Here is a 26,041-nt window from a genome sequence, read left to right on the forward strand (position 1 = left end):
GGGCTCAGAACCTTCACTCCAGTGGGTGGACTTCTGTGGTATAAGTGTTCTCCAGTCTGTGAGTCACCCACCCAGTGGTTATGGGATTTGATTTTTCTGTGATTGCGCCCCTCCTACCATCTCATTGTGGCTTCTACTTTGTCTTTGGATGTGGGGTATCTTTTTTGGCGAGTTCCAGTGTCTTCCTGTCGATGATTGTCCAGCAGCTAGTTGTGATTCTGGTGTTCTCACAAGAGGGAGTAAGAGCACGTCCTTCTACTCTGCCATCTTGGTTCCTCTCGACAGATCCCTTTCATAACCCCCACTCCAAGGAGAAGTGTGGGAAGCAGGCATCTCAGGCCGAGCAGGGGTCCCTGGTCCGGCTCTGGGTCTCCCGACAGGCATGAGCAGGAAGTGGCCCTCTGCTCCAGCAGCATCCGTCTGGAACAGCTCCAGTCAGTCCTACAGCCAAGGGCCTTCAGGTTCCACTCAGAAGTCGATTTTTAACTGGAATTTTTGAGAGGATTCTCTTTTCTACTACTTTTTAGTTTCCTATCTGCAAAATAATAATGAGTTCTTTCTCTTTGAGTTAACAAGTTAATAGGTCAGATGACTGGGCTGACACTGATACTGAGTATCTTTCGAGTTGATGGTCTGAATATAAATAATCTCCCTGGCTTTCCCAAGAATGCAAAGAGACTCTAATAGTCCCTGCCACTGCACCCTAGATTCCTTCTGTATTTGATTTGTCCCCTCAGAAGACTTGGGAAATAGCCTAAGTAAAAGCTCAAGATAATTCTATCATGATATAAGATTTTCCTCCTCAATGGTTTACCTTTATTGGAGGGAAAAGCAACATCACAACTCAGCAAAAACTGGGATTGAGATACCCCTAACAGGAGAAACTCCTAATCAAAGAAGGCTGAAATCACTCTAGCTGTTTTCAAAATACATTTTGAGTTCTTATTATAGCCACATATTTCTATGCAAACACACACACACACACACACACACACACACACACACACACACACCAATCTCACTTTGTGGTCCAAAGCAAGGTCATTTTGATTATTTGGAAAGTGGAAACTGGCAATTTACTACTTATATGAATAATGGTAAACTGAAGAATGTAATTATTCTCTTCTACCCCCTTCCTTATTAACAAATGAGAACACATAAAAAATTTATGTGATATAAAAAGGTCATCTTACAAGTATCTTTACCAGTTGGATACTTTAATTATTTAACATTAAACTTTCTATTAAAGGTACTATTTCAAAGATGCCAGGCAAAGTGAGTTCATGTTATGTAAAAATTTGACCATCCTTCTGTAGCAAAGACATTTACTTATGACTGAATATCCATGGACTTCCCCCCAATTCTCCAGCTACCCTGCAGTTAAGTGGAGCCATGTTACTGGTTCATGTGAGTGTGCTGTGAGTGAAAGAACATGTCACTTTTATGCTGAAAAAAGGCTAGTGTGTGTGGTTCTCCAAATCTCCCTTCCCCTTCCGCAATGATCAAGGAGGCCACGTGTTCCAGCTGGTACAGCTATGAGATAGTGGAACTTCCATTGGTCTCAGTACTGGAGAGACTATGTGAAACTGAATATCTGACCTATGGTAGATGTGTAACATCAACAAAAACCAGATATTTGTTATACAAGGTTACTGAGACTTTGATTTTGTTGTTGTTGTCACAACACAGCTTAGCCTATCCTTATTAATACACCTTCATGGTTGAAAATTGCACTTATAATTATGGATAATCTGGAGGAGATAAGTTCAGAGACTAATTTTGGTCAAAGAACCCATTGCGCACTGTACAAATGTACATTTAATTTGAAAGTATAGTTATTTGCGAAGACTAATTCTTTAAAAGTAGAGGTTAGCATGTAGTCTTTGAATTTAAAAGAGCCATTTTATTTCCTATTGTTTCCTCCTGAGTTGGTTTGTGTATTGTGGCTTGCAGCATTCCATGGACAGAGTTATAGCTTTGTGTGGTCTCATTTGTTTCATCATTTTTAGGGGATCATTTCAAGCTAGCTTATGATATAGGTATCAACTAAAAGTCCCACCAAAACAGCCTATTTAATAGAGTCAATGCTAACATAATTACTTCAGAGAGATAATCTGTTTGCTTACACTTTAACACATAGTTAGGAGACTTCTCATTAAAACCCTCAACTTCCAAGTGTCTATATCTAAATTTTATACAGTAGGAAAATGGAAATGATCTTATTTCTACATGAGTTTCCCCATGTATTTAAGTTTTGTGTTTTCTTCCTTTCCAACTTACTAATATCACAGCAATCATCAAACAGCTGGATCCAAGAAATGATAAAACCAGTCGCCCCTTATGTCATTTCTACCCAGGAAGCTGACAACACATTGCTATTTGTTTTTTGGTTGGTAACAACATTAGTTTGAACATCATTATGCACACTGCAGTTGCATATTTATTTCTCCTTCCAAGAGAAAAGAAGAAGGAATTTACTAGTGTAAAATAAAAACAATGGGGCACTTTAAACTAATAGCTAGTGAATTTATAATAAACAAGAAGAACTGTTTCTTCATATACCATATAGAGACTCAGCCAATCCTTGGAATTTGTTACTAATTATTTCATAGTCGAGGCTATTTTGTTTAAAGCTGGATAACTTAATAATTAATGAAACCTTTCATTTTTGTCACCTAACTATAAAGATAATTAAATGTTGTGCTTTAGGAAATCACTTCCCTAACCGTGACTAGGTCTTTGACTCTCACTCTGTTCACCTTCTGGAGTGAAGGAAATAACACAGTAAGTTTTATAGCCACATACCTCACTGTTTCCATTAGGAATACTTCAAGCAAGCTGAAATCAAGCTCAAGTCCTAAAAATCTCTTCCAGATTGGTAAAAACTCTGAGCTTCATAATTCCATTCCCTTTTTAAAGGAAAGTGGGTTTTTTTATTTTTGACCGCTTTACTGAGGTTTTATGGAAACAAAACCACATATTTTAGCAGTGTAAAATTCGATAATTTGATATATGAAACCATCACTATAATCAAGATAATGAGCATACTCACTGTCCTCCAAAGTTTCCTTGGGTCCCTTTGTAACTGTTCCCTTCCATTTCTCCCCCCACACCTCTGTTCCCAAACTGTAGTACTTTTTGACACTATAGATTATTTTGAATTTTCTAAAATTTTATATAAATGGAATTATACAGTATGTACTCTTTTATTTGGCTTATTTCACTTGTTAATGCCCCAAAGTTAAAAAGAACGACCACAAAGAGCCAACTATGCTTTCCCAAATAATACAGCCACTTAAGCTACAGCCAATCAAATAATTTCCTTGCCTTGCTCCCATGTATCTTCTAGAAAAACCTTGCCCCTAGCTCCTGTTGGTGGAGCACTCCTAACCACTTCTGCTTTGGCACTATTCAACTGGAACCTATGTTTGCTCAAATAACTCAAAAAATTTAATGTTCCTCAGTCTATCTTTTAACACGCTCAACATAATTATTTTTAGGTCCATCCATGTTGTTGCATGTACCAAAAATTCATTCTTTTTTATCACTGAGTAGTACTCTATTGCATAGATGCATCACAATTTATTTCTCCGTTTATCTGTTGATGAACATTAGGGTAGTTTGCAGTTTTTGATATTACAAAGGAAGCTGCTATGAGGTCTTTGTATGGATATATGCTTTCATTTTTCTTGGGTAAATACCTATTTGTGGAATGTCTGAATCATGTGGTTGGTGTGTGTTTAACATTTTTAAAAGTTGCCAATTTAGGAATTGACAAACTGTTTCCCATTATGGTTATACCAACTTACACTCTCACCAGCAGGGTAGGAGAGTATGAGAGTTACAGTTCCTTCACATCTTCACCAGCACTTGATATGATCAGTCTTTTAAATAGCATTGTTTTGTAGTTTTCAGTGTCTTATACATCTTTTGTCATCTTTCCCCTAAGTATATCAAATTTTGATGCTATTGTAAATGGTATTGTTTTAAATTTGTTATTGCCAATTGTTTGTAGGTATTATACAGAAATACAATTGATTTCCGTACAATAATCTTGTATCATGCACCCTTGCTAAACTCATTTATTAGTTTTACTGACTTTTTTTGTAGATTTCATTGGATTTACTATATAGATGATGATGTTGTCTGAGAATAAAAACAGTTTTACTTCTTCCTTTCCAATCTGAATGTCTTTTTTTTTAAAATAAATGTATTTATTTATTTATTTTGGATCTTCATTGCTGTGCGAGGTCTTTTTTTTTTTTTTAACATCTTTATTGGAGTATAATTGCTTTACAATGGTGTGTTAGTTTCTGCTTTACAACAAAGTGAATCAGTTATACATATACATATATTCCCATATCTCTTTCTCTGGTTGCGGCGAGCGGGGGCTACTCTTCATTGTGGTGTGCGGGCTTCTCATTGTGGTGGCTTCTCTTGTTGCGGAGCATGGGCTCTAGACACGTGGGCTTCAGTAGTTGTGGCTCGCAGGCTCTAGAGCACAGGCTCAGCAGCTGAGGCACACGGGCTTAGTGGGATCTTCCCAGACCAGGGCTCGAACCCGTGTCCCTGGCATTGGCAGGTGGATTCTTAACCACTGTGCTACTAGGGAAGTCCCTGAATGACTTTTGTTTCTCTTCTTGACTTACTGCACTAGGTAGAACTTCCAGTACAACGCTATATGGGAGTCATAAGAATAGACATTGCTGACTTATTTCTGATGTTGGGAGAAAGCATTCAGTCTTTCACCATTAAGTATTATGTGAGCTGTATACTTTCCATGGAAGCCCTTTATCAGTTTGAGAAAGTTCTCTTCTATTCCTAGTTTGCTAGGAGTATTAGGAATGGGTGTTGGACTTTGTAAAACTTTTTCTGCCTCTATTGAAATGATCAGATGATTTTTCAATTTTAGTTTGTTAATATGGTGAATTATATTTAATTGATTTTTGAATGTTACACTAGGCTTGCATTCCTGTGACGAACCTTACCTGATTATGATGTATTGTTCTTTTAACGGATTGTTGGATTCAATTTGCTAAAATCTTAAGAACTTTTTATCTGTGTTCCATGAGGGAAAACTAGATATTGGTTTGTAGTTTTCTTTTTATGTTTATGCAGTATCTTTGTCCATTTTGGTATTAGGCCTCACAGAATGAAATGGGAAATATTCCTTTTTGTTCCAATTTTTCTAGAAAAGTTTATGTAGAATCTGTATCATTTCCTCCTTAAATGTGCATTAGAATTCACCAGTAAAGCCATTTGGGCCTGGCGTTTCTTTGTGAGAAGGTTTTTAGCTGCAAATTTTAATTTTTTTAATAGATATATCGCTATTCCGGTTATTTATTTCTTCCTGAGAGACTTAGGCAGTTTTTGTCTTTCAACAAATTTGTCCATTTCAACTAAATTGTCTGATTTATTAGCACAAAACTTTTAATAACATTCTCTTATTATTCTTTTAACATCTGTAGAATCTATGGTAATGTCAACCTCTTCCAAGTTGATTATAACTCTGAGCTCCACACTTCCTTTTCCTTCTTGAATAAGGCAAAGTTGTTTTTTGGTTTGTTTCTGTTGGTTGTTTTGTGCTCCTGAACTATAACTTCAAAATATTTTTCTATGGGTATAATTCAGTTATGGAAGTGGATAAAGTATTTTAATTGGGGTATATACTTCCTTCATAAATGGTTCAATATTTTTTTAAAACCACAAAAATCACAGCCAAAGAGCCAAAGGCAAAGGTGTGTGGTAGGGTAGTGCTAAGACCCAAAAGAAAGGTCACACTGAATGAACAGAGTTAGGAAGAAATTCCTGTCATTCATTTAAAAATCTGGCATTTTCCAATCATATTTCAAAGAAACAAGAAAATCCTTGAAATCTGGAACACTCCTAACACCCTTGATGAGCTGTATTATTGATAAATAAAAACACCAAAATTCAAGAACAACAGTAATAAATCTATGCATAACCAAACATACTTACAGAAACCAGTACATTTCAGTCAATAAATCAGGGAACACTTACATTAGGATGTGCTAATGAGAGAGTTGATTAAACCTAAATGCAAATAACAGCTTTTCCTATTTGTGGTCTTGAATTAAGAAAAAAAAGATTACAGAATCAGAAAAAGTTATGAAGACAGTTTCCCAAAACCACACTTAGAGAGAAAGCTATGGAAAACAAGGGTCTCATTTTATTTTTGTCCCTTTTAGCTTTGGTTTCCAAAAATCGTCAGGCCCTTCTTACACTTCAAAGTTTCTCCCCCTAGACCTAGTGAAGAAAATGCCTGTTGCTTTCACAAGAACAAGCATAAAACTATTTATCTGTTTTTGAATTTATGTAGCTCCAACTACTAGCATCTCTGTATACAAATTCCCCAGTTATAAACCCAAGGTAGAAATCACAGAAATTATCTCCACCCTATCAACAGAATATCAGGCCATAACACCAACTTAGATATTAATCAAGAATGTTAGGGACAGTTTAATTTATGTAACAGAAAGTTAGAGTTACAAGAACTTGACAGGCAATCTCTTCCATCCACACCCACAGCCTTAGCTTGTGCAGGGTCAACTGAAAACCTAATCTACCCTATGAAATACCACTCCTCATTCTCAACTGCCTGTTGCACAAAGCCACTTTGATAGCTTGTACTTCAGCTTCAGCATGTCCAAGAGATTCATCAACTCGTCAAAAAAGCCTTCTTCTCCCTCCTCTTGACTTCTCTGTTCTGGCTCCACAATTTTCCTAAATTTCCCAAGCTTAACAACTTGATCATCTTTGACTCCTATATATTCACTCTCCATGCTCTTCCATTTAGAGAGTTTCACAGGGGTGGGAAAGGACAAGTGCATTGCAGGGATAATCAGGGAAGGCTTCCTAAAAAATATTTATATTAGGCCTTGAAAGATGCCCAGGACTTTTCAGACAGAAAGACCTAGTATAAATATTTTTTTAGGAGGGCTTCTCTGATTATCCCTACATATATTGGGTTCCTACAGCATTCTGTACTTCTGTTATCTCACTTAACACATACTGCTTTTATTAGAGTTATTTTGTACCTACCAAATTGTAAGCCCCTTCAAGGCCGGAATCATGTTTTATTCTTCTCTGTAACTCTCAGGTTCCCTAGGATAGAATTTTAAAATTCGACTTAAAGAGATTGAATCCTGTACTATACCCAGTGTATCATTTTAGGCCCAGAGAAGATACCCACACATTTGGAGAATGGCCAGTGAATGAATAGCACAAACTTTGTAGGTAAAACTTTAATAAAAGAACATTTATAGGAAAAATTTATAGGTAGTTTCTGTATTCCTTTTCAAAGGTTATTTGGCTATCTCTCAGTAAGCAAAACTTCTCCTAGCTTTACTTCTCTAATAGCCATCCAAAATATTTAACTATGTCTTACTATGCAGGATAAATCCCAAGGATGAATTTGGGACTCAGAAGATTATCAAACTGAAAAAAAAAAAAAATCAACTCACCCCTTAATAAGGAAATAAAATATCAATCTTTTCAGGCCTACTAGTCTTGTTTGTATGTTTTTAGAAATTCAAAGCTGCATCCAAAAAAAAAAAAAAAAGCTTATTCAAAAATGCTGGATTAGTGGCCAGGAAATATGAGGCAAAGCAATGGGTGGCCCAGCTCATCACATTCCACTGACTTTCAGCAGTGCTTCTTGATCTCTCATCTCCAAATAAAGTCTCTGAGACCTGCTTGATCATGTATCCTAAGGAATATGGAAAAGGGGCATTAGGAGGTATCAAAAAGCCCACTCTTTAAATATCCTGTCTGAATTGTGGCATCACAACCTCCTCATCTCTTAAGAAAGATATTGTTAGAAGACCATCACCCAGGCAACATGATCATTTCATCTGAGTGATTTTAATTCAGAGCCTGCAAATGATCACTCAATTTTCACCTTCAACTCTATCACCTGTACCCCATAGCCACATCTTTGCCCTTTCAATAACCTCTCACACCCACCTACATTCATTACATGTGACATACTCTTTCAGTCTTCAGACACTTGGAAGTCATACAGAATAATTTAATATTTAACTCAAAACTGTCCGTGTACACCAGATTTTAGAATTACTTCAAAATTTTATTATTGGCAGGAAACACTGCAAAATATTACCTCAGAAATCAAGACATTAATGTAGTATCTTGTAAACCGAATTGTTTCACCCAATACCAGTGATTTTCAGAGAGAAAGAATAGAGAGGGAAAATTTATCTACTGAGTGGTAAATTTCAATTCCTTATTAAAGACATAAATATGTTTTGTTGCCAGTAATCTTTAAGGCCTCTGTGGACTGTGTGCTTTGCCGTTGTTAAATGGGCTTTGTTTTCCTTTTTATAAGAACAGGAGAAATAACCAGGGGAGGAAAGAAAATGACAAAGTAAAGAACCTGACCATGAAATGCAGTCCAATTTTCACATTTCTCATCCTGCCGAGCACAGGCCTAAGCTGAGATGGGAGGGCAGCCATGGTCCTGGCCACAGAATCTTCATGTAGCCAAAGGATGTCCTGGTCTTGAAAATGAAAGCACAGGTTGAGGACAGGGTGGATTATAGTTCAGGGAGTTCAAGGCAGGCAATGCCTTGTCTGTGGATGTAAATGTTTGCTAGGGAGTGCTCATTTTATTGTGAACTCAGGAAAAAGGCCTTTTTCGAAAAACATTTATTACTGAGATTCTATCCCATTTTTTCTTAATAACCTAGTGGTCAGCTTTTGAAAAATTCTTTACCATTTTAATGTGAACATTTTTGAAATTTCAAAACAAAAGACAACCAACAAGAGAAGAGTTGGTGGAATCTGTGTCCATGGAGAGCCAAGTCATGATAGCATGACCCATTGAAAAGCATGATGAGCAGCCTGCTGCTAATAAAGCATCCTTCACACTCAGTCTGCCTTCAGAAGAGATGAGCTTTGGAAGACCTCCTGCCTCAGTCCAACAGGCCAAGCAAAATGCCAGTGAATATCAATTAGAAAGTGCCACCTCAGAGGCCTTAAAAATCACATTTAATTATATGATCCACTGCTTCTTCTTTAACATGCACTGAACAAAGTAGTAAATTAGAAAGAGCAGTTTTCCAAGATTCATTTGCTACATTAAAACTCTTTGGAAGTTGTTTGTAAAAACTGTTCATCACAGATGATGGCTTTTGGCACTCTGGGGAACCATGTAAGTACAGGATGCTAAATTTCCTACCACAACATCACTATTTTAGAGGCAAAACCAATGGCCTTAGTTTTCTGCAATGTATTTTAAACAAGTTGTAGGATTTTCCATTTATAAACCTGGCTATCAAATCTCAACATACCCTTAAAAGATGATAAAAACTCAGCTCTGGTGGCTTAAATGGCACTTACATCAGTCTGGTTTTGAGACATGATCATCTTTTCAACTGGTCAACAAGTACCAACTTTGGGCTCAGCAGATGATGTCCAGTGGCTATGCTGCTATCAAAGGGAGGAGGATGAATGAAGTCAGTGCACAGGCTGCCTCACCCAGAGAATCAGACCCATCAGAATGTCCAGAACAAAACTAACTCGTTTAACTAGGATTTAATCATAATGAACCTACTTTCTCTCCCTCAATTTTACTAGTGAAGGACTGGTTCAGAGCTCAGATTGGATGCTTTCAGGTAAACACTCTATGTGACTTGTAGTAGCTAAAAGTTCCCCAAAATGATCCAAAGAAACTCTTCCAAAGTCTTAAACCTCTTATTCCCCAAATCATCTCCTCCAGCTCAAGGACATTTAGCGAAAGAAAACAAAAATGTCATTCCTTGGAATTACGTTTCTCCACTACCAGAAGGAAGATCTAACTTACATTATGTCTGGTCCATTTAATAAATTTTTTGAAAGTAAAAACATGGTCATTAAAGCAATAATGACAGCCTCTCTTGAGGTGAATATATTTGCAGTTTCAACCCTCTATAAACCACTTAGAAATATGGAGCATACATGAAATAACAGAGCTTCCCAAAACATTCTGCAAGATTCCACTTTATCTTTGTAGAAAACATAAGTAATCGTTGGAGACTCTTCACTAAGTTCCTGGTCAGATGTGGTTTTCATGTGTGTGCTTCTAAGTTGCACTGTCCTGGTTCAGCCTTTGGTTACATTTCATGAAATCAGCATTGTTCGATCCTGTGAGAACCCTGTCCTGTGTCTTCAGTTCGAAGGATTTTGTTTAATTTAAAGCCTTTTGTTGTAAAAAGGTGGGGTCCGTCTGCAGCCATCAGCACCATGTGGACTCCAAAACAAGTTGCTAACCCTTCCTTTCTTGGCCCTTCTCCCCCATTCCCCTGTATTTTTGTGCATACTCAATTGTATATCACCAGGTAAAACTGTTCAGGTTATTTGTTTAAATTTATAATCTTAATAAAAAGTTGATTACATAGGATGGTGGTGCCTTGTAAAAAACAAAACAAAACAAAACGTAGGTAAGGTAGGTAAATTTTCTGCAAAGTGCTCTGAAAATACCATAAATTCCATCCTTCAGGGATTTCACTTTTCTGTAGTCTTTCCACCATACTTGAGTTCCTATCCCCTCTAAACATATGCTGCAATACCAACATTTCCACAGACAAAGCACCGCACGCTAATAAAACACAACACTGTTTATATACAGTGCAAATATATATTTTTAGCATAGGTTATGAGCAACATTTTTAGATGGATGGAGCCTGCAGTGATATTAGTAACAAACTTCTACTGTAAATTAGTGGCCTAAATAGAAATTTATGTTCCATAAAACCCAGCATGAAACGATAAGTTAGAAATATTTAAATAACATTTTACAAAGCGTTAGCAGCAAGTACAACTGTGTCAGGCTGAGTCAGTTACTGAAAAGGAGAGCTGGGAACCGTCATAGAAAAGTGCCCAAGCAGCAAGACAGCACCTTGGTCTTTTAAATAACTTTTAAAAAAAATTATGTATGACCTCAAGATTGTACCTGACTAATATCTCAAGGGTAGTCTCAATCTTGAAAACAAAAAAATAACCATCCAGCCCAGAGATAAATTTTACAACTCCTATAGACACAAGGTCAAAAGGCACCAAAATGAGATGGGGTTTGGTTAGTATTTTCATTCATTTTCTAAAAATATACTAGATTTATAATGTGAACAAATGAGATTATATCTAGGTTTGGATTTCTAAGATCTATAATCCTGCTCAAGTCATAATCAAGCCCATTCTTGCATTACTCACATTTCACAGGGCAAAGAATATTTCTATTATTTCTTGAGAACAAGCAGCTTCCAGCTTAAATTTATCTTGCAATTCTGCAAAATACCGAGCCTTTAAACACTATATTCAAAATCCAACATTACGAGCCTGATACTATGGTTGGATCTCAGTGAGCTTGTGAAAACACTATAGAAGCTCCCCAAATTTGTAACTGAGATTTTTTTCCAAAATAACTGAAGTGGGAGTTGATGGTAGTGGCTGGGGTCGGGAACAAGGAATAAAGTTCCAACTTTTTTTCTCCTCCAAAAAGAACAGGGAAGTGTCAGGGCTTCAGTGATGGGGATGGCAGAATGTCATGTCTTCAAGTAAGATTAAAATGATGGCTTTACACTTTTTTTTTGTTTTGTTTTGTTTTTAGCGATACGCGGTCCTCTCACTGTTGTGGCCTCTCGCGTTGCGGAGCACAGGCTCCGGACGCGCAGGCTCAGCGGCCACGGCTCACGAGCCTAGCCGCTCCGCGGCATGTGGGATCTTCCCAGGCAGGGGCACGAACCCGTGTTCCCTGCATCGACAGGCGGACTTTCAACCACTGCGCCACCAGGGAAGCCCACACTTTTTGTTGTTTCATCTGCAATTCAGAAGGATAAAGGCAATATTCTAAAAAAGAGAAAGGCCTCAATTAAAAAAAAAGAGTTATCTGATTCATGAATAATATCTCAAAATAAAAAATAAACAATAGGTTTGGAGCAAGGCTTTATTAAGACAAGAGATTGGGGTTGGCATGCTGGATTTTTCCAATGGATTACCTCACTTATCCCACTTTCATCCTTAAATTCCACATGCCTAAAATTGGATTCATCATTTCTCTCCAAATTTGACTTAGCCTAACCATTTCTGTCAATGACATCTTTCACCTACCTACTATATAAAGTCTTCATTCATTACTTCTGATTCTTCCTCTTCTCTTACCCTCAGAGCTAATATGGAAGCTTAGTAAGATTATAAGCTCTAAGAAGCCTGGGGCTATGTCTGTCTTACTCACTTTTCATTTATTCTTTCACCTCTACCACATGACAAGGACAGTGACAGGTACTGGGGGAAAGTGAGCAAGGCAGTCATGGCCCCTAGCCCTTATGGAGCTTACAGTCCAGTGAAGAAATCATACATTAAATAAATACACAAATAAAGGTCTCAAATTGTGACAAGTGCTTTAAAGAAAAAGACCTGGGTTCTATGAATGACTTAGTTAAGATAAGGGGTAGTGGTTGTCAGAAAGGATTCTCTCTGTCAGTGAAAACTGAGCTGAGACTAAAGGGTAAGTCTAAGGTAGCCAGGGGAAGACTGGGGGAAAGAGCACACTGGGAAGAGAGGCAACATGTGGGAAAACCGTCGAGTAGGAAAGAGCTCAGCACATTTTAGAAAATGCAAGAAACGCCAGTAAGGCTGGAGATAATAAATGGGCAGTACAGTTGCCATATTAAGATGCTGGATTTTATCCTGCATATAATGGGAACCCTACAGGGTTATGCACATGACCTGATATATGGTCTTGCAAAGAACCCTGTAGCTTCTGGGTGGGAAAATAAAGTGGAACAAGAGTGTAAATGGGGAAACTAGTTAGGAGACCACTGCAGTAGAGTTCCAGAGAGAGCTGACAGTGACTTAAACTAATCCAAGCCATCCTCATTCCGAGGGTCTGGCAAAGCTCCCGGTTCATGTAAATGAATGAATGAATCAATAGATATCAGCATTGGTTCTTACAGTCTTCTTTCATGATACTCCTACCTGTCCCAGGGTAGAGGCATCCTCCAGGCTTTTTCTAAGATACAATTACATTTTTCTAGAGTAAAATTTTTAGTCAACATCATGATAAAAAAAATTTAGGTGGTATCTAATGTCTATGATTTAAAGTTCAAACTTCTCAACTGCCACATAAAATTCTATGAAAGTTGAAATATAATTCTTTGAAATCTCAAATAATCAGATAATTTATATATAAGATTAAGCAAAAATTTATATGAGTGCTCATCACAGTACTATTTACAATATCAAAGTAAAAACAACCTACATGTGCTTCAAATTATGGAACATCTGTATAATGAAATAACATACAGCCCTGAAAAATGTTTTCAAGGAATATTTAATAATGTGGGGAAACACAATACAACATTAAATGAAAACAGGATATAAAACATATATAATTTGACCTGAAGTAGTTTATTTTTAAAAAGAATACACATGACTAAAAAGAAAGAGATCAAAGATCAAAGTAGTGATCTATGGATTGGGAGGTTATAGGTGATTTTTACTTTCTTAATATGTTTTTCTGGCTTCCAAACTTTCTACAATTATAATACCTTTATTCTCAGAAAAATCTCCTAGTAATGGCTACACCTAAAAGAAAGAAACTTCAGCCTAGCTCCCTATTGCCCTCCCAATCCTTGCGCACAAGTCTGTGATTCTGTTTCCCACAGACCTGCCTCTACCACTGCCTGCACATGGCACACTTCTGCTCTGCAGCTGAGTTTGTGAGGGCCTCCCTTAGTACCTCCATTCCTGCTCTCAACATTTACTACACAAAGCACTCATCTGACATAACATTTGCTGCCTTGACTCATCAATTTCTTTTCTGTGCCCTTAGCTCTCACTTAGCTGTCAAATTGACTATGATTTCACTTCTTTGTCCTGCCCCCAGCACCAAGCGCAGCATCTTCTAAGGAGGCATTTAATGTTTGCTGGTTGCTCAGAATGAAGTTATTCTATATAGGGGCCATTATTTGGCTCTCAGAAGACTAGCATGGCCGTGATCTTCTGGGTCCCTGCTGCTTCTTGGCCAAAAGCTACTGCCATTACTTCCCCCTTTGAATCACAGATGGTTAGGGCAGGGAAGAGACCTGAGATAGGATCTAGCTCAATCACTGAAATTAATAAAAGAGAAAATTGAGTTCTAAAAGTACAGAGAGACTCTCTGCAGGTCCCTGGGAGAGGCAGTGGCAGTGGCAGTGGCAGAGCCAGGCCTGGAAATGCAATTGCTCACATTCAGTGGTCATTTCCCCAGACCATCCTATGGCAGTGACCTCCAAGAGCCCTTCTCTCTAACTCTTCAAAGAATGTAAACTGGCAAACAAGTTTGGAAATGTCCATTTGATTTCCTGAATGTTCATTTGACGGGCTGGAGAAAATGCATTTGGGATTGCCATTGTGTTTTTCACTCTGTTTAATATAACTGTTGAATATCAAAGGTTCACTGAAAGTAAATGAAAGTAGCTTTTAAGCTTAACCATTAGGCACTTTAGAATTGTTTTCAAGGCAGCACAGCATAAAGGCCAGAATAATCTGATCATGAATTCCTCCCAGGGATATAAAATTAAAAGCATAATTCAGTGTACATCTTTCCTCCTACGATGAACGAATGCAGACCTGAATGAAGCCACGGTGTGTGATATGTGCTTATGAACCAGCATGGAAAGGATGCTTTTCACCACTCCAGGAAGAAATATTAAAGTCACTGATGAATAATTATTCTGATAAAGCACTAAGATCCTGTAAGGTTAGGCTGTGATTTAAGTTGACAGCTTTGCTTATAAACACTGGTTCTAAAAAATACCAATTAATGATTCATTTGACTCCTGCTCTGCTCTGATACTGTCCAAATTCTGGCATTTCATGTCATGCCATTGTCTTTTACCACATAAACTTGTTTTATCAAGACAAAGAGAGTAAAAAATACTTTCAAGTGAAAATAATAAAAAGGATCTACTTTACTATTGCAAACTCTGACAATTTCCTCTTTGCATTAAAAAAGATAATAAGTGTCAAACCAGTTATTACAGCACTTGACAGCTTCAGAATAGAGACAGCATATCCAGCTCTATATTATTCAATATGGACACATGGGAAAAGAGCAAACAGTTTTTCTAACAGATTTCTCTGCCTCCATGCCAATATGGCAAATAATCATAAGAAAATGTTATTACTCTACCTAATTTTCCCTTGGAGCTTTTAAATGGAAACTTTTGTTAACTGATTTTAAAAATATGCACAGGGAGGGGTGGGCAGCAACACCGCTATGAAGGGTCCTGCCAACGACATCCAGGCTTAGGTGAAATGACCCCTGGGATGGGAGGGTTCTGAAGACGAGTAATAACGGCTGAGGACTGGGGATACATGGCAAAGACAGATGTCTTTCCTAAAATGGAAGAGCCCCTGAGATGGCATGAACTGCACTGAGGCAGAAGCTGGAGGAAGGAAAAGAGAAATATTAATGTGTGCTTTCTTTCTCTAATCACTGGGGATGACAGTCAAAATCAGAGGAGAGTACAGCGATTCAGAAGTAAAAGGAACAGCAGCAAAATAAAGTCACTGCAAGGTCTCTTCATTAGAGACTGAGATTCATTTCAACTAGCCTATCTTAGCTCAGCTGCCGTAACAAAATACCACGGACTGGGTGGCTTAAACAAAATATTTACTTCTCACAGTTCTGGGAGCTGGGAAGTCCAAGATCAAAGTGCTAGCCAATTTGGATCCTGGTGAGAGCCCTCTTCCTGCCTTGCAGAGGGCCGCCTTCTCACTGTGTCAAGTTTCAGGGTGAGGAGTGGGGGGTGCTGATCTCTCTTCTTTTTCTTATAAGGACACTAATTCCACCCTCATGACCTCATCTAAACCTAATTACCTCCAAAGGTCCCACTTCCAAATACCATCACATTGGGGGGTATGGCTTCAACATATGAATTTTAGGAAGACACAAACATTCAGTCCATAACATAACCTTTACCTAGTACCTACTATGTGCTAGATGTAAGTTCTGAATAAAATTGAATAGTCATGCCAGGGGCAGAATCATGCTGATAATAAGATGCTCAGAAGCAAGACTGTATTTTCCTTTACACCTAAAAAAGCTTATTTAGCAAACAAAGTTATTTTTACCTGAAATGGCTTTAAATCCTGTGCTTTGTATTTATGTCCATATTTTTTAGATAAGACCTACTTTAACTGTTGCCAATTCTCACATTTTACTGATCTACTAAGCAGTATCCAGATTTGTCAATTTTATTTTCTGTCACCCTAATGTTAACATAACTTAATGCTATCAGGGAACACGAAAGAATCAATGCTGATTATATTTAAGAAAGTGAGGATGAAAGCAATACTAACTGGGGATATTTGTTTTTTTGTAAAGCCTCGACAGGAGGTCCTCTTATCCCGGAGTCATTTAAGAATCATTAACTTAGGACTTCCCTGGTGGCGCAGTGGTTAAGAATCTGCCTGCCAATGCAGGAGACACGGGTTCGAGCCCTGGTCCGGGAAGATCCCACATGCCGCGGAGCAACTAAGCCCATGAGCCACAACTACTGAGCCTACGCTCTAGAGCCCGCGAGTCACAACTACTGAAGCCCGTGCGCCTAGAGCCTGTGCTCTGCAACAAGAGAAGCCACTGCAATGAGAAGCCCTTGCACCGCAACGAAGAGTAGCCCCCGCTCGCCGCAACTAGAGAAAGCCCACGTGCAGCAACGAAGACCCAACACAGCCAAAAATAAATAAATTTATTTTTTAAAAATATCATCAACTTGACTCAAACCCAGCAAAAATGCTACAAATACATGGAGTAAAGATGTCAGTAATTTTATGGCAAGGAAGCATGGTTTAGTGGAAAGAGAATCCACTCAAGGTCTTTGGAGTCAAACAGACATGGTTTTGAAATCTAGTCCCACAATTTTTTTTTTTTTTTTAACAGTGTGACCTCTCTGAGTTTCAATTTCTTCATCTGTAAAAATGAGAATATCCCTGCTCCACAGGAATGCTGTGTGGGATTAAATGAGAGGGAAGTACGTGCAAGTGCTTAAGAGGAAGTACCATGTGGTCAATATGTTGTTTCCTCTCTGTTCCTGTGAATGCCTTCTACTAGGTAGGGGTCAGAAGTTCAAAAAGTTTACTACCAGTTTTTGCTTGTGTGTATATGTGTGAGAGAGGGGAGGGGCCGTGTGCAGAGGAAGGTTATAGATTTGTGAGTACTGTGCTTTCATGAGCCTGACCATCTTTAAAATATTTTGTGTTTACTTTATTGATTTGAATACCATCTTAATTTACCCACATATTTCATCTGACACCTCCATTTTCTGGTCTTTTAGGCATCTCTGGGCATGTGGATGCTTGATAAATAGACTTATTAGCATGATTTGACTATCTCTATCCTGTCTCCCATTTTTTTTTAACAGAATTACATAGCTGGCAGTGAGGATGGCACCGAATCTCATCATTCATTTACAACCCTTTCTGCATGACTGAATCTGACTCTGTTTATTCCCATTCTCTGCTTAGAGGACCATCTCTGGTGTCTCTTCACTGAGAGGCAATGTGTACAAGCAGACAAAGCAGAAGAATAAAGGAGGGAAGAAATGTGGGCCCTGAGCTTCTGGATGGGCTCTGACCTATTTTACTCACCTTCAAGCTCTGTGTGAATCTATTTCAGCCACTGCAGGGAAAGGCTGAGGAATCTTGATTTCCTTGAAGAAGGGAATGAACAATTGACACACCAAAAATCAGAGGAGACTTTGGAAATTATAAGAGAGGCTGCTACTGTTAATGACTAAGTTGCCTTGGTATGTCTTGTGTGCTAAAATTCCATTTCATTTTCATCATACATAGAACCAGAATTATCGCTGCAAGAAGCGCTACAAGTTGTGTTCCCTTTGTTCTATCAGAACATCCCAAATAGTATCACATGCTACCTGAAGATGTGCCCCTGAAATAGACCAACAATGCTTCAGTTATCTTGGCTGCAGGCAAAGACAAAATAAGAGTCTCAGGGGTTCTCAAAAAGTTCAAAAAGTTCTCTCTAAACTGTGTTGTTTTCAGATGGAAACTTCAAGAACATGACCAAAACTATAATAGTAGAGATTTCCCTGGGCTTTGTTCTGGCTATAAGATAGTTTCCAAATATACGATGAAAGGTAAGTAAAAGCCAACAGGGGCCCAATGTGGAACATATCAACATGATCATAGTTCAGTCCCCACCCCACCCCACACCCAGCTTCTGACACAAGCAGGGTTACCCAAACTCTGGTTAACCTAGCATCAACCTTCCTATTTAAGTTTATCTGATAATTCACAGTGTAATGGGAAAAAATGGAAAGACAGAAAGGAGAAAACATAAAATGAATATTGTCCTTCATGTTGGTAAAAACATAAATTGGTTACATGACAAATGTGAGGCAGTGATTAGGCTGACAGCCCAATGGCAAAGTTATTAAAATCTTTTTTTTTTCCAACTTGGAATCTTTATTCTTGATGATTTTGCAATAGGCTTGTCCTTAGTTTGATTAAGCAAACTCTCATTTGGCTATGAGAACTCATTCAAATTTGCTAAAGGAACTATGAGGATAAAATTATACAGCAAGTTGGGAAAAATACCCATGAAATAACACAACTTTTTATAAAATTGTCAGGTTTCAATTCCAGTAACCCATAAGACAGGGCCTAAAGCCTATTCATAATCACATCGTTCCAGAATGAGGAGCTATTGCCTGAAACTTTTTATGGGGTGGGAAAAGGAATACAAGATGGTCAGTGCTGACAGATACAGGTTTAATGATACAGTGCTCTTCACAGATGGCTACAGAGACTGTAAACTATTATCCAGAAACATACAACCACACAACACAGACCACTTAGCCAGATCTAAAATAAACTGGCTTCTTGTTAACTACCCTGTAAACACTACAGCCCTTCTTCCATCCAAAAACGACCCTAATCTCACATGAAAACAGTTATTGTAGGGGAATCAGAAACCCAGCTTTGTGGCCAAAAGTAAAAACCAAAGGAAAAATAGCAATTCAGTGGTTAGCTGGTGAAAGCGGGAAATCTGGTGCCCTTCACTGCGCTGCTTTGCTCTTCTTACTCTTGCTCTTTTTGTCCCTCTTCTTCAGCCCATCCATGTTAGCTCTCAATAGGTTTGAATAAGCCATCTGAAACTTATTCACTTCTTTGGATGTCACCACAGTGCTGATCTTCTTTTTCCCATCGGTAGCTCTTAACAGACACTTGTTGCCTGAGGGCTCAAAGCCCTCCACAGAGCCCTTCCTTGGAATGGGTTTAGTTCGACCATCATACTTCTTCAGGGTGATGCACACGCTGCCCGACAACTGGCACTTCTGGAAAAGGCTGGTCAGCTCTGTCAGGAACTGCTCACTCTCCAGCAGCACCATCCTGGCGCTGCTGGCTCTGCTCTGTCAGCATCTATTAAAATCTTTAGAGAAAAAAATCTCATTTCTTCAAAATTTTCCACCATTTTAAAAGCCAAGTCGAGAGCTGAATCACTGCTGTGAAAGGAAACACCCTTTCTGAACCACATCTGTATGATGGGGCCACTGATGCCGCCATTACTGCTCGATCAACACACCCTGGAACAAGAATTTTCATTTCTGAATCCAAGCCTGTTCAAAATCCTCCTGGGGAAGTAAACTAACACCTGGGCATCTTCTGCAGTATAAAAATCCTCTTCTTTTATGGCACTAGCCTTATGTTTAGACTCAAAAATGCCTTTTCCCTTGCATCAGCTTCTCTCAGGTAAAAGGAAATAAAGACAGAAGGCAAGGCCCCCTTCAGTAAAATCCCATGGAGAAGGGACAGGCAAAATAGGAAGATTTAATTCTAACATGAGGGGACCCTACGATGATGTGAAAGGAAAAGGAGAGAGAAGAGGAATGGCACCTAATCTGGAAGATTCAAGTACATTCACAGATACTTTCCCAAGATGTGCAAGCATCTAGCCTTCTTTAAGGAGACAACCGTGGCATCATATAACTCAAATTAATTCCTTTCTGAATGAAAGCTGAGTAACAAAAACAGAACTTGGCAAGATGGCACAGCACAGTGAGGGCAGAATTGTATTCCCAGTTGATACTTGGTGAGATGTTAGGCTGTCATCTCAATATAAAATAAAATGAGGCCGCACAATGCAAAGTGTTTTGAAAAGTAAAAATCCAAGGGAAAGATGAAGGCAGCATTTTAATGAATCTGGAGAAAACGAACTCTGTGGGGTGGGCAGCTCTGACTGTGACCTTTCTCCAGTTGACATCCTGGGAAGAGAAGAGACATGATGGAGAGGCCAGTGCCTGCCTCCTTCCCCCACAACGGGAATGGCAGTACCATTTGCCAGCACCTGGAAGCTGAGAGAGAGCCTGATGTGGATTCTGTCCGTCCATTAAAGGCAAGAAGAGTGAAAAGTGGGAGAGAAAGCTCCTAATACCAACAGTGGTGACCTGGGGTCATGCAGTAAGGAGTTATAAAGGCATAAAAGCTTCTTCATTCAGATGGTTCCTTTCAGGGGAACTCATTTCATGATACTTAATGCAGGCAGTTAGAAGAACAGTTGGGTTGGATATAACTTACAGTATGTCACACAAACCTGGAACGCCCACAGAACATTAATTTCAGGGCACACATTGAGATTATGCACTTACAACCAGCCTCTTTGCCAGGGGCAGCAGCTTGTAACTCAGAGAGTCATGTTTCATTTAGGATGTGCTGTATAATGTTGAAGGGGAAAGTTAACTGTTTTGTTTTGTTGTGTCTTTTCCCCCAATCTGAGTAGAAAGCACTTGGGAAAGAGCTACATATGCTAAACTGAAATTTTCTATAAAGTTTTTCTCACTCATTTCAGCACAAATCTGCTTAGGTCATATCTCTTGCACGTTTACTCTTGTTCTAAACACAAGACTTCCCCTGCTACTGAGATCCCCACAAGCAAGCTCACCATTCTGGGATTTGCTTTATCTCATATAGGTTTGGGTATCACTTTCTCCTGAACCTAGAACTGTGTTTTCCACCACAGCATGCCAGACACTAACTCATCCCTACTCAAAGGGGCTTTTAGAACACCACTTTCTTGATGTGCTACATCTATACAATGGAATACTACTCAGCCATAAAAAAGAATGAAATAATGCCATTTGCAGCAACACGGATGGACCCAGAGATTATCATACTGAGTGAAGTAAGTCAGAAAGAGAAAGACAAATACCATATGATATCACTTATATGTGGAATCTAAAATATGACACAAATGAACTTAGGTATGAAACAGACTCACAGACATAGAGAGTGAATTGCCAAGGGGGAGGAGGGATGGGGGAGGAACAGGGTGGGAGTTTGGGTTTAGCAGATGCAAACTATTATATATAGGATGGATAAACAACAAGGTCCTAATGTATAGCACAGGGAACTATATTCAATATCCTATGATAAACCATAATGGAAAAGAATATGAAAGAGAACGTATATATATATGTATGTGTGTGTGTATATATATATATATACATATAACTGAATCACTTCACAGTACAGAAGAAATTAACACAACATTGTAAATCACTATACTTGAACAAAATAAATTTTTTTAAAAAAAGACATTCTTAAGAGAATTTTCAAAAAAAAAATCCCACCTTCCTCTATGTGGTAGTGAGGTGGTCCTTTTTTCACCCTTAGCTACTCCTCAGCTCTGGTAATCAGTAACTATTCAACTTAGGTAAGAGAAACCATATTAATTCTTCTAAGTAATGCAAACATCTAATTTTACATGCTCTCAAATTACTTTCCTTTCTACCTCATGTTTGTGTAGCTGTTACATGAGTCCTTTGTACTGATGCAGCTGTCATCCCTTCAACTCAGTTCTTGCCAAACACTGAGCTGTGTCTGGAGATACAAAGATAACCACTCTTGTTGAAGAGATGCCAGTTTAGTGGGAGAGCAGACATGTAAACAGATACGTATGTGAGATACATGGCCTGGAGAGGGAGAAAAAATATATTGCACAAATAAATCAGCACAACAGCACAAAAAGAACTAGAGGGCCATAATATACCACAAAGATCCAGTGAAATGCAAGGATTGTGAACATGAAGGTAATACTTGCATTTTCATCTCAGTCAATCTACATACTCTGCAATGGAAGAAGTAACCTCGTTCCTACCTAAAGCCAACTTTCCACTTGAGTCCCAGGGCCAAGCCCCTCTCTCATATCAGGGACCCGGTCCTTTAACGATCCACTCTCCTGCATCATCAAATCCTCCCTTCCTGTGGAGTCATTGCCACGTGCATACAAGCATACCTTAATATCATCCTCCCTTGACCTTGAGCCCTCTAGCCTCTTTGCCATTTCTCTGCCTCCCTTCCCGGTGACACTCCTTTCATCTTCTACGTTTATTGCCATCCCTATTACCTCACCCTCCATTCCCTTCTCCCACTGCTCCACCGAATTGACTCTCAGTAAGGTCACCAATAAGGTCCACCTTGCCATTAGTCACTTTTCTGTTCTTATCTGTCTTGTGTTGCGTCTACTGCCCACTCTCATCTCCCCTCAGCCCATACTGAAAGACTGTCTTCTTTAGGCTTCCATGAAAACCCTCTCCTTGTTTTCTTTCTGCCTCACTGCAGCTCCTTTGCAGTTTTCTCTGTCTGCTTCTCCTTGCCTGCCTCATTCCTGTCCCCCCTATAGTCCATTCTCACAGTAGCTAGAGAGTGGTCTTTCAAAAATATAAACCAAGTTATTTTATTCCCTGACTTAAACCCTCCAATGGTTTCCCATCATTCTTAGCATAAATTCCATGTCACCGAGGCCCAGTAGTTCCTGGCTCCCGCGTACCTCTCTGCCTCATTGCTAGCCATATCTTCTCCCAACACCCTGTACACTATCCACCACCAGATTTCAGACTTACACTGCCTTTTTTCAGTTCCTCAAACACCCAAAGATAGTTCCCACTTCACAGCCTTTACCATTGCTGTTCATTAGCCTAGAGCACTCTTCTCTTAGCTCTCTGCATGGCCAACTTGTAAAAAGTCAAGTCTCAGCTCAACTGACTTGCTCACGGAGGACTTCCCTGATCTTTCTGCCGAACTGTCTGTTCCCCAAACTCAGTCACCTGCTAGCTCATCACCCCTTTCCAATTCCTTCAAACACTACACTAAAAAGTGTCATGTTTATTTTTCACATCTCATTTGCCTACCTCTCCTGTGAGAGCCTAAGCTCAACAAGGGCAGGGACTTGGTCTTGTTCAAGCTGTATGTCTAGCTCCAGGCACAGTGTTTAGTACATGGTAGGTACTCTGTAAATATTTACTGAATGGAGGAATGAAATGATGAAGTCCTTGGTTAGGATACTGTGTCCAGCTCTTTGCTCTTCAACTACAGAAAAGCACAGGAAGGGGAAAGTTGAAACATAAAAATAACTAGTGTACAGGGAAATCAGACTTATGGCAAAAGGTTAACAGAACTAGAATTAATGAGAAAATATTCTATTTTCATTCTTCAGGGGGTCATTACTAGTTTTTTTTAATGTCTAATGAAGATTAAATAAAAAGAAATGGACTACAGGTTCAGCAGACTGGGTTTAAGTTCTAGAGTAGATGAGATGTGGGTTAGCTATGGAAACACTTCCTGAAACTGACTACTATTTAGGATTATAGGAATTGCCCTGGTGGCGCAGTGGTTAAGACTCCACACTCCCAATGCAGGGTTCCCGGGTTCGATCCCTGGTCGGGGAACTAGATCCCACATGCATGCCACAACTAAGGAGCCTGCCTGCCGCAACTAAGACCCAGCACAACCAAATAAATAAAAATAAAATATTTTTGAAAAGATAATTAGTTCCAGAAGAACACTGAATATTCTTTTAAAACTAAAAGGGATAATAATAATCCTGTATCAACTGAGTGCCTCCTGTGTGCCAAGAGCAGTGCCCAGACTGTGTTATAAGTCTGCTCTCCTTTGACACTTGTGAGGAGACACAAGCTACTACTGTCCTCCTTTTAGAGATGAGAAGACCAAGGCTTAGCAGAGCTAACTAACTTGAAAAGGCCACATAGTTGATAAATGACGAAGTTGGGACCAAACCCAGATCTGTTTGACTATAAAATCTGTGCTCTTGACCACTACGTTTAGAAGGGAGAGTTTAAAGCACTGGATATAGCCCTGCTAAAAACATGAGGTTCAGTTTTCTTAAAATCTTCACCCAAATCTAGGATTCTAAGGTATTTTCAGGAATAATATAAAGAACATGCTACAAAGAACAACTTAAAACAGCCCTATAATGCAGATTCCATCTTAGAGCTTTTGGTTATACAGACGTTTGATGAACTGGACAAAATAACGTGCTTTTGGTTAGCCATTATATAAATTCTCTTTTGTCATCTTGAAGGATTACTTTATTTATAGTCTGAAGAACTGTCTTAGAAATATGAGAAAAGAAAAACAAGTTTACAAGTATCACTGGGTATGACAAAATAATTCCTTGTTCCTCTAAAGTTATGAACAGAGGTCAGCAGATTATGGCCTGCTTATGGCCGTCGAGCTAAGAATGAATTTCACATCTTTTAAAAGGGTTGTTTAAAGGAAAAAAAGGAGGAAAACACGTCACAGAGACTGTGTGGCCCATAAAGCCTAAAATAAGTTACTTTTTGGTCCTTTAGCCAAATGTTTGCTGACCCTTGTTCTAGAGCCTAAAAATGTATGCACAAGTATGGAATAGTTGTAATAGAGAATAATATACCTGCTAAGAAAAACCAACTCCCTGAAGGTTTTAGAAAGTATCTTTGGAGGGTTTGTTTGTTCATTTCTTTTACCAAAGACAACAAAACTTCCCAGAGTCAGATCATAAAGTGGGTCTGGCCTCTCAACCTAGATAAGTGAGATGATATAAGGAGGCCTAAGAAGGAAAGGAGAGTGCTGAAGAGCTTGGGGAAAAATGAGAATGATCCAATCTCAGAGCTGCACAGGGCCTTACAGATACTAGGAGCCAACACCTTCACTCTGTAAATGAAGAAGCCCCCCAGGGGAGGGGGTGGGGCAGTGGCTTCTTCAGGCCACGAGGACATGCCCACACAGCACAGTGATTCGTGCTGGCTCCGAGGCTGGGGCTATGTTCTCTGTGCCACGTGGCCTTTACTTTACTACAGAGACATGCTTTTGCAAATCGAGGAGCAGGAGACAGCTTTTTAAAAGGTCAGACAAGAACCAGCAGATCTGAAAAGAACATGTGATCTGAAGGTGAAGTCCCAATCCCTCTTATAAAAAATGTTTAATTTCCTTTTTTCTAATTTCAAAAATAGTACACATTGATTATAGAACATAAAAAAAATTTAAAGAAAAGAATAATCATTCATAATCCTATTTGATAATAAACACTTTTAACATTTGGTGTATTTCCTTACAGCTTTTTAAAAAATCCATATACACATACATCATTTAAAAAATTAGAATATTGTTATTTTAGTACCTTTTTTTTCCACTTAACTAGGTACAAGTCAACTTGTGAGCATTTTTGTGTCATATAAAATTCTCCTAAAGCAGTTTTAATGGTTGTACAATTCCACAGTATGTATGTATCATTCTTGCTGTAACTAATTAATCCTTCCAGAACCAACATGAGAGAATATTTTATGTCACCCTCATCAACACGACCATGAACATAATTCAAAATATTTTCCCATTTAATAAGCACAAATGATTTCTCTTTGCTTCACAGTGAGGTTGATCTGTTTTTTTCAAATGGCCATTTATTTATTTGCCTTCTTTTGTCAATCATCTATTCTTAATGTCACATGTCCTACCCCCACTTTTCTTCTGGGGTGCTCATCTGTTTCTTTTGAGAATCAAATAGCAAAGATTCTAAACTTTTTTCCTGATACAAATTTTGTAATTTTTCCACTTTGCCATTTACCTTTTGTCTTTTTAATTTTGTTGTTTCTAATTTCAGAAATGTAGCATTTCTATCTAGTCTGACCCCCTGGCTTTTTGTTCTTTGTGATTTTGATAAAGATCAGTAATAGCCCAAAGCTGGTGT

The 26,041-nt window shown here is 38.7% G+C and overlaps 2 protein-coding genes across 4 annotated transcripts in view; both read right to left on the reverse strand.

Moving 5' to 3' along the window:
• BTBD9 (BTB domain containing 9) overlaps positions 1 to 26,041 on the reverse strand; it is a 402,264-nt gene that overhangs the window by 244,022 nt on the left and 132,201 nt on the right. The window lies entirely within an intron of this gene.
• LOC102983118 (signal recognition particle 14 kDa protein-like) lies at positions 18,478 to 19,434 on the reverse strand. The gene has a single exon (XM_024121676.3). It carries the CDS (start codon positions 19,407 to 19,409, stop codon positions 19,077 to 19,079), a length of 333 nt encoding a protein of 110 aa, XP_023977444.1. The 5' UTR covers positions 19,410 to 19,434; the 3' UTR covers positions 18,478 to 19,076.

This window comes from Physeter macrocephalus, chromosome 18 (genome assembly GCF_002837175.3).
Source record: "Physeter macrocephalus isolate SW-GA chromosome 18, ASM283717v5, whole genome shotgun sequence".
NCBI classification, from domain to species: domain Eukaryota; kingdom Metazoa; phylum Chordata; class Mammalia; order Artiodactyla; family Physeteridae; genus Physeter; species Physeter macrocephalus.